At 31.7% G+C, this 18,250-nt stretch overlaps 1 protein-coding gene across 1 annotated transcript; it reads right to left on the bottom strand.

The window, feature by feature from the left end:
- Positions 1-607: 607 nt before the first annotated feature.
- On the bottom strand, positions 608-17,708 carry LOC126892964 (uncharacterized). Its single transcript, XM_050662909.1, has 2 exons — positions 17,332-17,708; positions 608-946 (listed from the first exon to the last, which is right to left on the bottom strand). Exons 1-2 carry the CDS (start codon positions 17,539-17,541, stop codon positions 746-748), a joined length of 411 nt encoding a protein of 136 aa, XP_050518866.1. The 5' UTR covers positions 17,542-17,708; the 3' UTR covers positions 608-745.
- Between the last annotated feature and the right edge of the window lie 542 nt (positions 17,709-18,250).

An 18,250-nucleotide genomic window follows, 5' to 3' on the forward strand; every position in this document is an offset into this window, starting at 1 on the left:
TTCGATAGCGAATAAATCAAAAACTATCAATTTTTTCAAAAAAATGTATAGAACGTTTTTCACTTAGAATGAACGTTTTTACCAACTTTTGCGATTAAAATATAAGAACAAATTTCCACCCCCGAGATGGGGTGGCAACCACCCCCACGTTAAAAGCGCCTTTTGGCATGATATAGATTTTGATCCTTGGACTATCCATGACTTATTCTCTTTTCAAGCAAATCTATCCATTCTGTAAAAATTGCGAGGTTTTGTTCTATTTTAAGCTTCATTACTTGGACTGAGGCGCGAGATTAAGATAAGCTGTACACATGGCTAGGATCTCAGATAAAGAATACACGAAGAGAATGATATTCCCAAACTCAGAACGCAATATAAGTAAAGGGCGACTGCACAGAAGGTGGATAGATGATATAGAAGAAGATCTTCAGATTCGAAAGGTCAGAAGATGGAGGAATGTTGCTGGCAATCGACGGGAGTGGTGACTTCTTTGCGAGCAGGCCAAGGTTCACAAAGTATTGTTGAGCCCATTATGACGATTTTGAAACAAATTATTCTTGATAAAAAGTCACCAAGAAGACCTGGTGGTTAAAATAAAAATTAAAACCATAGTTGATTACCCTTTTATTGACAAAAACACAATTTTACAAAAATTGAAATAAATAAGTTTTATACAATAATATCACAGATATGTCATTATCACAAGCTAGATACCAATTACACGTAATTGTCTATGTAGTTTCTTCTATTTTATAAGATTATCGCTTATTTCTTCGCAATGACACGAAGTGTGATTTTCTGCTGGGAACTCCACGAATTTCTGTTTGGTTATCACCACATATTTCAGTGTTACAGTTTCGGTATCAGCAGGCTTGCATCTTTGATTGTATTTCGGGCAACATCCGGAGCCTTCGCATCTGTGAAGAACTGTGTGGAATGGACGTATCTGAAAGAAAATTAACAATTATTATTGAGAGAATTGTATAGAATTTTGACAAATATAAGTATTTTGCAGCTAAGAAGACCGCTTTGCAATTAAATGCTGATGACTTTATTACCAGCGGACCAGATAAGCGGTGATATATTTTACACTATCTTTATGAATAAAATTTTATTGCTCTGTTGTATCAATCAGCACTACTCAACAAGTTTTCGTTTATTCGTTTTAATATTTTATTGCAATAGTAGGGAATATAATATATCTGATTAAAACAGTGAATTTATTACATGTTAGGTAATTATTTTTAATTTCTTGTAACGTATCTAATGTAGTTTTAGCCAATAAATCAAAGTTATGCGTTTACAAGAGCATATTATGTATTTGAAAAATAAGGAGTACCATAATGTGTCATTATTATAATCTCCTTTATACAGGTAAAAAATTGTTTAGTATGTATTTCTTAAATCCACACAATCATTGGAAAATGATTCATGGTATTTAAAAATATCTGTTAATGACACTGTTACCGACAAAGTCGATCAATTTCAAACTTGTCATCACATTAGACTTTTGTTTATCGAATTTATCGTTAAAAAATAAATGATGGTTTATTGTATTTTTTGAGTTATTTAATATTTTAGCAAAATACATAATCAGCAAAAATCTTATTTAAAACATGCGAACCGTTTTTGCAGTCACAATCAATACAGTGTTTAACTTATGCTTGTTATTATAAAGGTATGTATACATATGCGCTCCGCTCGGAGTGCGAGTCGCTCGGTGTGCGAGCTGCTCGCGCGTAGCATGTTCGTCAGATTAGCACGTGTTTTCAAGTGGCGCGCACACGACGCACCACAATCAAACTTCTGTCGGTGTTTCAACAAACGCTTTGAAGGTCCGCAATACGTATTTGGACGGGTTTGCGAGTGGTTTGTTGGTTTTGCGGAGCCGAGTTGAATATTTCGTTTAATGTGGTGGGCGGAAGGAAATATTATCAAACTTATTGATGTTTACCGTGGAAAATATTTATTGTGGGTACCGCGGAAATCGTTATGGTATCGTTGTTTCAAGGTTATATTTAATACAGTGTCTGCAGAGTAAAGTCCTGAATGTATTTTATTTAAATTTGGACATACCAGTAACTTATCAAGTATTTTCCAATTTTACTGCATGCAAAACCATTCGTATAATTTTCACTCTACTCAAAATAGAGACCTTAATGGACATTTTTGATGTCGACAAATAATTTCAAATTTTCAAAATATTCCGTCCCACTCCTTTTAACACGCCCTGTATATAATACATATTATATTCATTTTACTTGCCTTTGATAGAGTAAAATCTAATATTCTTACTGAACATAAAATACAGGAAATTAAATATTTTTACTTTTCAAGCAATCAGAATTAAATATTAACGCCCCACTGTTTGAGACCCACTGATCATCTCTTAATTGCAAAGCGGTCTTCTTAGCTGAAAAATACTTTATATAGCATTCTGCATAAGAAGGTTACACATATCAAGAAATAGAAAACGAATTGGGTAGTAGCGCCACAAGAAGGATTAATAAAAATTTGTAAACGTTATATAACACTGGAATGATAAAACAGACAGTAAGCAAAAAGTTAGTCAGTACGTTGATAGCAGAATATTATGCCACCTGCTTTTAGAAGATCGTCGCAGATCCGCAAAAGATATTCATGCTATGTCAAATGAACTGGCTTATTGGCAAATTGTGTCAAATGGATTGAAAGGAAGAAAATCTAAAATGAAGCCGTTTCTGAACGAAAAATGAATTTAGTGGACTTTGACATACACAGCGTGGAAAGAAGAATATTGGAGTAATAGTCTGGGCAGATTATCGGAGAATAGGCCATTTTTGGGAAAAGTTATTTACCAGCAATTTTATTGCTGGAATCGAATCTTATGATCCTATATATTAATAATATAGGTATGCAAAGTCCGGAGATAGTGTGCTACTTTTTTTATAAACCAAATAGCGCCAGAAAATCGTGTTTTTTTTCAATTTTTGCTTTATAACTCCAAAGATTTTAACTTTACAGCAAAAACACTCAAATAAAAATTCACCGTAATTAAATTCTGCATCCAGACGTGCTTTTCCCAATTTACTTCGACGAAAATTTTCCCCGGAAAATGTGGGTTTTTCCAACAAAATCTTTAATTTTCAACTAAAATTTTAGATAAGTAATTGTTTATCAATAATTAAATAACTTGGTAATATAAAAGCTCTTTTCTTATAGAGTATAGATTATAATTCCAGAAGCCGATGGAAATTGAATGAACAATTTAGCAAAAATTGAATTGTTAATTAAAAATTTACGGTCGCTATAATAACCACAATAATTATGATACATAAGAATAACTATTATTTTTGTATAAAAAGACACTGTACCTATTTAATGTACTTTACAGAATTGAAATTGGACTATTTAAGCGGCATCAGGAATATTTTAAAATTATAAACAATTCTTTGGCTTATAAACAAATAGAATATCTCGGGAAATATTAAATTAAATTAAATCATGAAAATGGTATTGAAAAAAAAGCGGCAGGACGCTTCTTCTAAAAGAAAAAACGTTTAATTGTGATGAGTGGTTTCTGAGATGCAACCGGTCAAAGTTGCCGGAATTTACGGCAAAGATATAAACAATAGGGTCATAATTTTCAAACCATCACCTTTTTATTTTTGTCCTCTTTCTCCACACCAATTTTTATAACTTTAAAATATTCATAACATATTATTATTATAATAAAAACTATCGATATTACGAATGAAAATTGCCAAAAATAGCAAAATTCCAATCAAAAATTAGGTTGGAGAAAATGTAATCTCAAAGTTCAAAATCGGTATACGTTAAAAAAATGCATTTTCTCGGCTTCCCATGGACCAATTTTCTTCATTCTTTTTTTGTTCTTAAGTAACTCGAGTAGAGCCATCTAACTAATGCATTATTAAATGTCAAAGTTGCTTTTGTTTTGTTATAATAAATTACATTATTTATTATAACAAAAATTTTTAATTTGTTTAAATAAAGATTGTTTAAATAATTATGCAGCTTTCAAATGATAATATTTGTGTTTTTAACGTTAAAACGTACAGTTGAAGTAAGTTTATCTAAAAAAAAGTCTACAACTGGAAAAAATATGTAGTTTTCTTTTCTTATAAATGAATTGATCTATTATAACAAAACAAAAGCAAGTTTGACATTTAATAATGCAGTAGTTGGATGGCTCTACTCGAGATACTTGGGAACAAAAAAATAATGAAGGAGATTGCTCCATGGGAAGCCGAGAAAATGCATTTTTTTTAATCGTTAACCGATTTTGAACTTTGAGATTACATTTTCTGCAACCTAATTTTTGATTGAAATTTTGCTATTTTTGGCAATTTTCACGCGTAATATCGATAGTTTTTGTTATAATAATATATATTATGAGTATTTTAAAGATATGAAAATTGGTGTGAAGAAAGAGGACAAAAATAAAAAGGTGATGGTTTGAAAATTATGATCCTATTGTTTATATCTTTGCCGTAAATGCCGGTCAACTTTGACCGGTTGTATCTCAGGAACCACTCATCACAATTAAACGTTTTTTCTTCTAAATAAGCGTCTTGCCCTTTTTTTCTAATACCGTTTTCATGATTTAATTTAATTTAATATAACTGATATATTCTATTTGTTTATAAGCTAAAAAATTGTTTATAATTTTAAAATATTCCTGAGGCCGCTTAAATAGTCCAATTTCAATTCTGTAAATTGAAAAATTGAAAAAAACACGATTTTCGGGCGCCATTGTGTTTATAAAAAAAGTAGCACACTATCTGCGGACTTTGCATACCTATATTATTAATATATCAATCATAAGAGTCGATTCCAGCAATAAAATTGCTGGTAAATAACTTTTCCTTGTATTTTGCTAATTAGCCCAGAGTATAAGGTAATTTTGAGTGACGAAACCAGAATGTCGATCTTTGGGAGTGATGGAGTCAAATTTATTTGCCACCGAACGGGAAAAGACCTTTTGCCCCAGTATACTACGGTCTGGAGCAAAAAGAAGAATATATACTACGGTTATCCGACCAACGGTGCTTTATGCTAGCGAGACCTGGATCTTAAGCAAAACCATAGAACTGACAATAGATATATGGAAGCAAAAGATACTAGAAGAATATATGGAGCTATAAAATATGGGCATATCTGGAGAAGAACAAATAATGAAATAATGCAAATGTATCTATATACAAAAAACAATTTCAAACATTGCCGAAAGTTCAAAGACTAAGATGGCTCGGACCCGTAGCTAAAATGCAGGACGGAACAGTCCCCAAAAAATGAATAAATACTGAAGCTGGAACAAAAAGGAAAAGAGGATGACCACGAAGAAAATGGATGGAATCGGTAGCACAACACTTGGAATTGTTAGAAGTACAAAACTGGAAAAGCCTAGCACAAGGTAGGAACAAATGGAAGAAAACCATTGAAGCCTTGGGTCTTTAGGGCCTCTTTGAGCTGATGCGATACTACGGTCACTATAAAGCACCCTGTGATTATTATGGTATGGCCTTGTATGACCACTGAGTGAGTTGCACGTTTGGCAATAATAGAGGATAATATTAATGAAAAAAAAATATCGGGAAGAAACCAAACTGCTGCCGACTGTCAGAAATAGAGCCTTTTTGTTTTGAAAATGTTGTAAAAGTCCCATATCTCTATCATATATCTCCACTATATGTACAGATTGAAACAGCTTATCGTTTTTCAAAACTATCAAAGGCATTTCCAAAATCAATAAAGCAGAATTAAAATGGTACTAGCCATCAGCTTTCATTAAAAAGCTTAAGGAAATAATGTATAATTTAATGAAGAATTTTGTTTACAATATGTTTTTGTATCGTTTTCATCATTAAATTTATATCACTGTTCGATAACAATATAAATAGCTGATGATTTTTATTTTATTACCTATTTTACATTAAAAAGAGATCGAAGTTTATATATAGATAATCTTATTGTGTGGTTTTTATTAACAACAACACTAATATAGTAAAACCAGTTTTAAAAACTTCCCAATCTATAATTAACGGAAATTCTACAGAAACGTTTAGTTTGTATTTTCCACTCATTTATTGGTTTCCTTCTAATTGAATCATTATTGAAAATTACAATTTGGTTAATGTATCGTAAAATGACATAAAAATGCCATTGAAACTTCTTATAAACTAGTCATAAGAGATTGGATTCCTAAAAATTGGGACGAATTTTCCTGGAAATATCAATTTTGATCCCAACCAAGATGCACAAAAATTTGCCACTCCTACCCCTTACTGCAGATATACCTCCAACTCTTTAGGAACCACTAGAAGAGAGATCACCTACAGAAGAAATGATGCTAGGAACATTTGCCGAAGATACTGAAATCCGATCTAGACAGAATACAAGATTGGTTTTTGGAAAGGAAAATATATTCATGTTACATTTACAACAAGAAGAGGAACCTGTTCTCCTGTAATTTTAAACAATCATCAATTACCATCAGCCAACAAGGTAAAATATCTTGGTATTCACATGGAGGAAACATATCTGGACCAAGAGAAAGCAACTAGGTCTCCAATTCAGAAATATGTATTGGTTACTGGGTCGTTCATCAAGACTATTTTTGGATAATAAATTTCTTCTCTATAAGGCAATACTTAAGCCAATCTGGACATATGGATTGTAACTATGAGGAACAGCCAGTCAATCCAACATCGAAATCATTCAACGCTTCCAATCAAAAACCCTCAGAACCATCATCAATTATGCACCGTGGTACATCAACAACAGAATTATTCATCGAGACCTTAAAATGGATAGTCATCAAAAAACGTAGCGCAGCATACATACATTGCCAAGTTGGAGGATCATGAAAACTAGTTTGCCAGTTAACCGCCTAGGGCCTAGACAATTCCCAAAAACAGCGTAGGTTAAAGAGGTTCAAACCACTGGACATGCCATTCAGAGTAAACTTCTGAACTAATTAGTTAGTAGTCATAACATGTAATATATTCCTATACAACTTTATAAAAATTTTACTTGGATTTTACCAATGGGTAAAGCTTCTTGTCCTTAGCAATATCATTACTTTTGTTTATTATTGTTGGCACTGAACAGTTTGCAAAATACTTTTAAATAAATAAAAAACTCCTACCCCGGGCTTCCTCTTAAATCCCATCTGTATACGCCGTAGAAAAAATGTTTCAAACAATAAATGTAACTGAGATAATCTTGAACAATAGCTATATGTATAACAAGGGAGGAAAGTGCTACTTTTCCTCCCGAGAATGGAGGGCAGTAATCATTCAAGGGAGGAAAATGCACTTTACTCCCATGTTATACATATGGTTTTTCCACCTTCCTCAAATTAATAACAAGTCATTTTTTCATTTTTACTTTATGTAACTAACCAACAAAATTTTTTAAAACTAAAACTAACAAGTAGGTACAATATAACTGTCAACTGTCAAATATAAGTCAAATTATTAATGTAAACATTGTTAAATCAAAATCAAAATTTACTGTTTTTTACCATTCTGCAAAATACAGGGTGTTTTATAAATAAACGTTAAAATGTATAGATACTTACGTAACAGAAAATAGATATTGTACAGGGCGTCAATAAGTTATATTTCATGAATGAAATACCATGACGTCACTTTTACTTTTCCTCCTTAGGGAGGAAAAGTACATATTTGGTCCCTACAATCAGGTCCGGAAAAGTATACTTTCGGTAGAGGTAGGTGGAAAAAATGTTTATTTTTATATGTAGAATTTCTGGTTTGAAATATTTATTCTAAGATGTAAAGATTCTTGGTAAATTAACATTCTAACCATTCACCTTGTTCATATTATGTATACTATATTCAGTGGACATGTTTCTCCACTGGCTTTTTTTCTGTGTGCTCCTTATATTATTTAGTCGAATAGTCCTTTTAGACCAGGGCGCATCTGTAAAAATATTAGTACATTTGGACGTTGAGAGGTGACTCAAATTTTTTTGCAGAAATTGCTTGAAAATCAATCAAATAATAATATTTGAGTTATCCTCCCTCTCAAAAAGGTCCGGAACATTGTTTAAATAATCAAATTGTCAAAAAATTAAGGAAAAATTCGATTTTTTTCGTGGTTTTTTAATTATAACTTTAAAAGTATTCATTTCCGAGAAAAGTTGAACTAACATAAACGTTGCGTAATTAAATTTGCTACAATATAGAATTGGTTAAAAATTTAAAAAATAGTCACCCTTGTTGCAAAATAACAATAATTGTGAAAAAAACATACAAAAACAAGTATTCGTATTTTACGTTTTTCAACCATTTGTGCTACACTTAGAACCTTCATATTTCACCCTGAAAAACTTTATGATACAGTAAAAAAATACAGTAAATTTCATTAAGATCGGTTTAATAGATTTTGCAAAATAAATTTTGCAATCCGGCTTTCGTAAAAAAAATTCATTTTTTCAAAATGTTACAGGACTGAAAATAAAGCAGATAGCAAGTTGAAAATTTTTTTGCATATAGAAGTGTACTGTACCTTTCATTCGCAATTTTGCAAAATTAAAATCGATTAACACCATGGCGTCAGGAATTTTTTTAAATAAACATTAATTATTGGTGCTACGCGCAGGACAGCGGATAGTTTGCTCTGATTGGGCATTCCAATGACCTTTGATAACGATTGATACATTTTAATTTTTATTACATTTCGATATAAATAAATAAATTTGTTTATTGCAAAATAAAAACACATACTCTATCCTTTGAAATAACACTTTTATTAGCAAAAACGTTCTTTGTTCATATATTTTAAGTTAAATAATAAAATTTTATTATTTTTAGACATATGCAATTGTTTAAACAATATTTCACAAACAATAATAAAATTAGTTTGATTTTTGTGGAATTAAAATATTAAAATACAACAAAATATAGAGTAAGAAAATAATATATTAGATAAAGATTGGAAGAAATTTTGGTGGAAATCAACTTGTGTGAATCTAACACCGCTGTCCTGCGCGTAGCACCAAAAATTATTGTTTATTTCAAAAATTTTCTGACGCCGTGGTAATTAATCGATTTTAATTTTGAAAATTGCAAATGAAAGGTACAGTACACTTCTATAAGCAAAAAAAAATTAACTTGCTATCTGCTTTATTTTCAGTCCTGTAACATTTATTTTGCAAAATCTATTAAACCGATCTTAAAGAAATTTACAGTATTGTTTTACTGTATCATAAAGTTTTCCTGGGTGAAATATGAAGGTCCTAAGTGTAGCATAAATGGTTGAAAAACGTAAAATGCGAATACTTGTTTTTGTGTGGTTTTTTCGCAATTATTGCTATTTTTCAACTAGGGTGACTATTTTTTAAATTCATTACCAATTTTATATTGTAGGAAATTTAAATACGAAACTTTTATGTCAGCATAACTTTTCTCGGAAATGAATACTTTTAAAGTTATAATCAAAAAACGAAGAAAAAAAATCGAATTTTTCCTTCAATTTTTGACATTTTGATTATTTAAACAATGTTCCGGACCTTTTTGAGAGGGAGGATAACTCAAATATTATTATTTGATTTATTTTCAAGCAATGTCTGCAAAAAAATTTGAGTCACCTCTCAACGTCCATCTCAAAACAGATCCGCCCTGGACTATTTTTATATCATCATACAACTTCATTTGTGGTTTGGTCACGTTAGACCTAGAAGTACCTATGTGGGCCCCTAGATTATGTGGGCCGAAGGATAGAACTAGAACTGTAAGAAGTGGAGGGAAAGAGAGGTAGAGAAAAACAGAGGAGAAGATGGAAAGACTGTGTGAGAACACGATGGCAGTGATGCGTGTCGAAGAAGAGCAAGGAACAGTGACCTCTGAAAGGAGAAAACTGAGGAAGAAGAATTTATTTACTCTCGTTTTGTTTGTGCTTATAGATTCTTATACATCTACGTCAATCAATATTAATAATGATTATTTGCAGCTACAGAAAAAAATGTATGCCATTTTATTTTAGGGTCAACGTCAACAATACATCTAACAGTGGCGTATGAAGGAGGCGCTGGGGTCGACCTGCCCCCCTCTCAAACAAAGTGATTTAACTTTATTTAAATTATATACAAACATTATAAAAACATTCATTTATTTTTCATAAAATGTTGCCAATCCCTCTTAACGATGCTGGATCCGGCACTGACATCTAAGATATAAGATTAAGTCAGATGTAGTAATTATCGAGGAATAAATGAAATTAATTAATAAAAATTTAAGTTATTAGCCATGTTGAGGCAGAATTACCAAAATAAACAATAAAAACAACAAAGATCTCAGGTTGTTTAAACGATACAACATGGCAAAGCAAAAACAGTAACACAGAAACCAAATCAAGAAACTGCAAGAAAATAAATAATAAAATCTATAATGAATGACATGTAAATGCAAAAACTACACCAGAAATATTAAGAACCAGAAGCTACCAGAAATAACATAAATAAAGACATTATGAACTAGAGGAAAATAGGCGAAAAACTGTGATCAAATGGAAATAATATAACAGCACGAAAACTAGACTACCACTTGAAAAATAACTGGTTAGCAATTCCCAACTAGCTTTTCATTAAATGCTAATATATTATGTTGTTAATATTCCATTAATGATGCCATCTGATTTCATTCCATGGAGCATTTGAGGCTATCTGTGCAAAAGTGGTGTAACTCATTTTAACAAGTTTACCAAAACGCTTTTATTACATTAAAATTGTCCCTTATTTAAGTATTTTCAGATGCAGAGTGTAGTGAGCAACCAATAATGCTTGTGCCACTCTGCACTTGAAAGTACTTAAATAAGGTATAACTTTAATATAATAAAATCGTTTTGCTAAAATTGTTAAAATGGGTTACACCACTTTGCCAAGATAACCTCAAATTATGCTCTATGGGAGAAGTGTACCAACTCGTAGAATTTGTGTAAAATATTTTCTGTAAGCTATATTAAGTATTACAGAAGAATATCAAATGGTTTTGCTTTAGTATTTTAAATTTATAAGAAACCAATTTGCGATTTTATTACATTATTTTTGTAATATATACGATGATAACAAGTTAATTACTGATCTGTTTATCTCGAGCATCTTGACATTTTTATCTTCAATAAATTTGTTTGGACAACAGTATTATAATTTTCTTAAAACATGAGATAAGTTTGTTTGTTATTGAAATAGAAAATCTGAATGATTTGTTCTTAATAAGCCAGGTAATGTTATCACATGATGACCTTGTGATACCAGACAATTGCAAATATAAATGGCCTGATGAACTAATCTTATCCCTATTAAAAGGGTCCCTAAGAGTATGCAGCAGTTACAGAACCATTGCCCTTATTTCTTATGCAAGCAATATTCTGGTACATGTAATGAATGAACGGCTAAAGTGCTTTCAGGGTTGCCAGATTGGGAGAATTTCCCCCAAATTTGGGGTATTTTTTCTTGTTTGGGGGATTTTTTGGGGGTATACACTGAATGGGGGATTTTTTGGAGGAAACTTTTTTGGTATTGGGGTTTTTTGGGGTATAATTTTAAAAACACATTCCATTGCTTGGCCGATTTTGAATTTCAAGTTAAACTGTGATTCACAAAAATCTTTGAATATAAATTTATCTACAGTCGATTCTGCCATCTAGTACAAACTACTTAACTTATTTTGTAAAGCATTACAGTTTTCTTCAATAGCCACACAACAAAATTTGGTTTTTGTGCGCTTGATGGTGTATTTAAATATTCATCATGGTACCTATGTGAAACACAGAAAATCGTATCTCCTATTGTTTAACTTTATTTACTTTTCTAGAATTAGAATTAACTTTGAAGAAGGTTATATTTCTGGTGTGTTCAATAATACGCAGAATTTATTCAAATTTAGTGTTTGTAGATGTGTTAATCTAAAAATATTCCGAAAATACCGACTTGCTTCGGAATCGGATGCTGAACTTAAAGAAAGGTAATCTGTTTAATAGAATTTTAATGGTGAGGGTCATTAATAATTATTTTATGTATAATGGATTGGTCCTGTATCAGAAGATGACCCAAAATCATTTTGTAAGATATATGGCAGATTTAGAATATATTGTATAAAATCTACTAAAATTCTACGCTGGTAAAATGACACTTGACAGCCAAAGAAGAAGAAAAAATGACAGATGACAGCCCCAAAAAAAGAAGAAATGACAGATGACAGCTCAGAAAAAAGAAGAAGAAATAGCACATGAATTTTGGGGGATTTTTTTTTAAATGTCATTTTTGGGGGAATTTGTAGTTCAGGTTGGGGGAATTGTATAAATCGGTCTGCCAACCCTGAGAGCTTTTTACTTTCAGTACTTTCAGGATAGCCGAAGAACAATGCGGATTATTCTTACCAGAAAAAGGAACGCTTAGCAAATATTGAACACCAGACAGACAGATAATAGAAATAGGGAGGTAGCCCAACATATCAATGATGCTCTGTTTAGCATATTACACAAAGGCTTTCAATTAACTAAAACTGAATCCCCTCTGGAGTGAAATAGGAAATACGAGAGTACCTAACCACCTATTGTAATAACAATAATCTGTATAATAAAACTTAGCCAGTTGTAATTTTTCGGAATATGTTCAAATGCTTTCAAAATAAAGAAACTAACACTGGGAAAACAAAAATAATGATCGTAGACAGAGCAAATAATAAATAAATTAATAAAAATACGGAAATACAGAACAATAATAAGGATTATTAAGTTCAGGTTGACCAACGCTATTATTTTTCATATTATTACATACGCAGCTGAAACATGGACTTTAAAAAAAATCAATAGAAGTAAGATCGGAAATTCGAAGTGTGGGCCTGTCAAAGAATTCTACGCGTGTCCTGGACAGAAAAAAGAACCACCCTGTCAAGAGCTTCTGGAAGATCTGCATATAAAAGACTAGTGCAGATATTAAAAAAATAAACAGAGCATACCTAAGTTACTTCGGCCACATAGCGAGAATAACGGAGACCATAGTACTATTGGTAGTATAAGTAGGTAGAAAGGCCGAAGATCAACAGGAACCTAACAAGATGGACAGACCAAGACTTATGGAAAAACCCCTATATGAAGCCGTCCATCTGATACAAGATCGCTGCCAGTGCAGCAATGGAGCAATGGAGACAACAAGTAATAATATTTAGAGTCTCACCACTCACCACTCCCTGACAAAGGCTCAAGGAATGAGGAGGAGCAAAATATATTTTTGAATCAAATTCAACAATCTTTCAAAGGAAATACCACCTGCCTCCCTTTGCCATTTAAATTTGAGGATGTGGTTGCTATTCAAATTCGCAACTATAAAAATTACTATTTTTTATTTTTTATTTTACTTTAAACCATAGTCTTCTTCTTGCAGTACCGTCTCCTATCGGAGGTTGGCTACCATCACAGCAATCTTAACTTTGTTGGCTGCAGCTCTGAACAACTGTATTGAACTGCACCCATACCACTCTCTTAAATTTAGCAACCAGAAAATCCTCCTACGTCCCACATTTCTCTTTCTCGAGATTTTTCCTTAGATGATGAGTCTTAGCAGAGAGTACTTTTCTCCTCTCATTATGTGGCCTGGATATTCCAGTTTTTTCGTTTGTATGGTTTTTATGACTTCGCATTCCTTTCCCATCTTCAGCAGAACATCTTGATTTGTTACTCTTTCTGTCCATGGTATTTTCCACATTCTCCTGTAACACCACATCTCGAATGCCTCAATGTTTTTGATGTTTATCTTTTTCAGCGTCCAAGCTTCCATGCCGTACAGCAGAACGGAGAAAACATAGCACCTCAACATTCTTGTTCTTAAGTTTATATTTATGTCCCGGCTGCATAGGAACTTTTTCATTTTGACATACCATACATACATACATACATACATACATAAACCATAGTAAAAGTAGGTAATCTGATAACGATTCATCGAAATACCGAAACTTTGATACCATTAATTATTAGAAAAAGTTTAATAATCAGCGTGGCCCAATGATTTTTTTTTTATATTTTTTAGAATAAACTGCATTATTTTAATTGTATTTAAAATATTGAAAAAACCAAGACCTATTTCATACTTTTAAACATGTAAAAATTAGAAAAAATCACAACTGGAAAAATGTACAATTAAGCATTCAAAGAAAATAAAAAAAGGCATTAACATACTACCGGGTGTCCACTTATATTTTCCCCCATTTTAACTGCCTATAACTTCTAAACGGCTCAAGATAGAAATATGCGGTTTTCAGTAGTAATAACCCAAGGACATTGATAATTGTTCGAAAAAATTTTATAACAGATTTCGAAAGCTTGTTGCTTGGAAACAGACCGACGCCGTAGGCGGAGGTCTGTTGCCTGTAAGCAACAAGCTTGAGAAAGTTGTTAAAAAATTTTTGAGCATTTATCAATGTTCGAGGGTTATTCGGATAGAAAATTTTTTGCTGGTTATGAAAAAAAAATACAGAGCAGAAACAATTTATTTAAATGTGCAATTAACATACAAATTTTTTACTGTAAACAGTACTCTTTGGTATATTTGATTCGATAATTTCATTAATATTCTCATCAGTATTACAACCAAATCGTGACATTTTGAAATATTGAATATTTGAAATGTCAAAATCGAAATGAAACGAAATGTAGGTATCCATAGCTACATGATTGAGTGAAAACAGCCCATGGGATCTGTTTTCAGTATAATGTTGGTTTTATTGGTTGTATTCAATCAGATGACCACAAATTCATTGATTTCATTGGATTTCTAATTGAGCAAAAAATTTTCACTGAAATGTTTTATTTTAGTAAAAGTTTTGTCTGAATGGATGGAATTTTTTTTATCGCTTTCAAATACGAAATAAAAAATGGCGGATTTTTGAAAAGAACTTTGTTGACTTTTTTTTAATAGGACACCCAGTATATTCTTTTGTAAATTGAAAGAAAGGTCATTCACCTATCTAGCGATATAAAGTTTTTCAAAATCGGTTGTCAAATCACTGAGTAATTAATTTTTAAAATGAGAGGCGCAACGTGGATATCACATACCTAAATAACATAACTAAGCAAGTTATTTGATTTCCACATTGCATCTCTCATTTTAAAAATTAATTGCTCAATTATTTGACAACCGATTTTTAAAAAATTTATATCGCTGGATATATAAATGACCGTTTTTTCAAGTTTTTAGGTAAATGACCATTTTTTATATCGCTTTTAAATAAAAAATGGCGGATTTTTGAAAAAAAAAAACGTTGTTGACTTTTTTTATTAAAACACCCAGTATATTTTTTTGTGTCTTGAAAAACGGTCATTTACATATCCAGCGATATAAAAATTTTTAAAATCGTTTGCCAAATGACTGAGCAATTAATTTTTAAAATGAGAGATGCAATGTGGAAATCACATAACATAATATCATTTTGCTCAGTAATGTTATTTAGGTATGTGATATCCACGTTGCACCCCTCATTTTAAAAATTAATTACTCAGTGATTTGACAACCGATTTTGAAAAACTTTATATCGCTGGATAGGTGAATGACCTTTCTTTTAATTTACAAAAAAATATAATAAATGTTCCATTAAAAAAAAGTCAACAAAGTTTTTTTCAAAAATCCGCCATTTTTTATTTCGTATTTGAAAACGATATAAAAAATTCAATCCATTCATACAAAACTCTTACTAAAATAAAACATTTCAGCGAAAACCGCATATTTCTATCTTGAACCGTTTAGAAGTTATAGGCAGTTAAAATGGGGGAAAATATAAGTGGACACCCGGTATTTTAAATAAGATAAAACTTATATGTATAATAAATATGAAGTGACACGTGATTGTTTACTTGTGAATATTACATTACATTATTATAGTAGGGGAGGAAAGTATGGTAAATATGCAGTCACTCGACCGCTTTGGTGACCTGTTGGGTTGTGAAGAGTAGGTCCTAAAACCAAAAAAAGTTAAGTAAAGTTTTCCATTTAAGTGGGAAATTTCCATTTTTAATTTAGTTTTCCATTTCCAACAATCTTTTTTTCGATTATAGCGCCATCTATCCATAATTCGAAAAAAATATCTCGAATAAAAGTTACGTATTTTTACGTAAAAAATCCAAATCTGGAATAAAAAATTGGGGCTCCTATTTAAGATTTTAAAGTAACCCCCTACCCCACCTCCGTGGAGGGTCGTGTTTGGTGCCATTCGATAAATTTTTTAAAATTATTGAATACGTGTATTTTGCAGTTTTTCGATCTGATGTTCATTTCACGACATATCGCGGAGTTTGTATTTAAAATTAATACCACACCCCTCTCCGTGGGGATCGTGTTTAGTATCATTCGATAGATTTTCAAAAAATATTGAACACGTATTTTTTAGTTTTTCGATCTGACGTTCATTTCGCGAAATATTCGCTTTTTTTGTGAAACTTTGTGACTCGCCCAATTCCTTACGCCCCACTCAAATCGTCAGATTTTTGAAATGTACACTCTTTTGCATGTACTTACCTTACCTTATCTTAATCTGACAATTTGGAGGTTTTCTAAGGTTAGATTTTGTTTTTCGGACCCCCCTTAACGAACTCCCTGTGTTGAGAGCCAATATCTGGTAGAGGTACATCTATAGGGTACAAGGTTTGTCCCCATATGATAATCTGACGCGCTCGAGTAACTGCAAAAATCCCCGCTTGGGCTCCCCTACCATTATTAATATACATTAAAAAAATCAAACTAAGTGAATGTCAAATGGAAGAAAAAACATGTGACCAATAAAATGTAAATAAAAATTACTGGACAACAGCAAGCAATGTCTAAACGAATATTAAGCTTTTGATTATTAAAGAATGTACCTATTAGTGAACATTTGCGCAAAATCTTGGTCCAATTTCGAATCCTAAGAAAATGAATAAGTATTTTTGAAAAATTTAAACGCCAAGTGAAAGACTACATTATTACCAAGAGCCAAAAGTCCCTGAAAACTTTTATAATGTTCATTCTAATAAGTTACAGGGGTTAAAAAAAAAGAGAAAATTTATTGTGATTTTTAATTTCAAATATTTCATTCAAAAGAATCTTTTTGTTTATTCTAAGGGACTTTTGGCCCTTGATAATAATATACCTAATCTTTCATTCTGCGTTTAAATTTTTCAAAAATACTTATTAGTTTTCCCAGGATTCGAAAAAAAAATAAATGCATTTAAATAGCACTGGACCAAGATTTTACGCCTACGAATAATTTATATCTAATTTGAATTACATCCTTCCAATTGAGATTTGAAACAAAAAGATTCAATCTTACTTACATCTCTCATGTCATTCTTGTACTTGTTTTCCCACAGCTCGTCCCCAATAATTTCCCTGAGGTACATCACTCTGGGTTGAGGGTATCGACAGGGATACTTGCTGGTGGAAACCCTTTTGATGTGTTCACTAACTTCATCCATATCTGCACCTGTAGATATAGCTCCAGCCGACACAAAAACAAGAACTACCATCACTTTTAAATTACACATCTTGAAAATACCGTTTCAGAGATTGTCTCTAGTCAATATTCTGCAACTTATGTGAGTATGTCTGTTGTCCTCGCGGTATCACTTGAAGTGACTTAAAAAAATGCTCAAGGATATCTGTTGTCGCGTTGTATTCTCGTTTTGAATGAGTTGATAATGTTTGGTGCCGGCAATTTATAGTATGTATGGAGTAGCGGTGTTGTTGATACCTACCGCAAGCTCGTTTTCATTATGAGTGTGACTAACTCATTAACTCGCGTGGGGAATCCAAGTTCTGAACTCCTTTCCTTTGGACTTGCACCTGATGAAGAAACGTTGTGAATCTAGAAATGACTGTCCGAAAATAAAATGCAAATGCAATCGGGGTATGGGGATTTTTAGCATTTTAAAGGAAATGGAGCAATAATTTTCTTTTAAAAGACTATACTGGTGGGAAAGACATCGTATGAAATAATTCTGCTTAAGTGTAAAATAGTTATAAGATACATCATAAAACATGCTGCTATTCCATGTGGTCATTGACGTCTTTCACGTTTCATGAATTGTTTAAAAATATTGTTATGCTCTACTTTATCTATTTATTTAGATTGATTAGCAAATTCTTAATTTAATTGATTATTCCATTATTTTATTTACTGACTATGTAAAAACAAAACTAAATTCAAATTAAATTTTCCAATCAATTTTATTCTCAGGGCTAATTTTGTATTTG

The sequence above is a fragment of the Diabrotica virgifera genome, chromosome 9 (genome assembly GCF_917563875.1).
Source record: "Diabrotica virgifera virgifera chromosome 9, PGI_DIABVI_V3a".
Classification (NCBI taxonomy): domain Eukaryota; kingdom Metazoa; phylum Arthropoda; class Insecta; order Coleoptera; family Chrysomelidae; genus Diabrotica; species Diabrotica virgifera.

Bases quoted from the DNA above. Each gene is read 5' to 3' on its own strand.
- LOC126892964 (XM_050662909.1), bottom strand. From the start codon at position 17,541: ATGTGTAATTTAAAAGTGATGGTAGTTCTTGTTTTTGTGTCGGCTGGA. The intron at 947-17,331 runs GTAAGTAAGATT...ATTTTCTTTCAG, and splicing joins ACAAGAATGACATGAGAGAT to ATACGTCCATTCCACACAGT.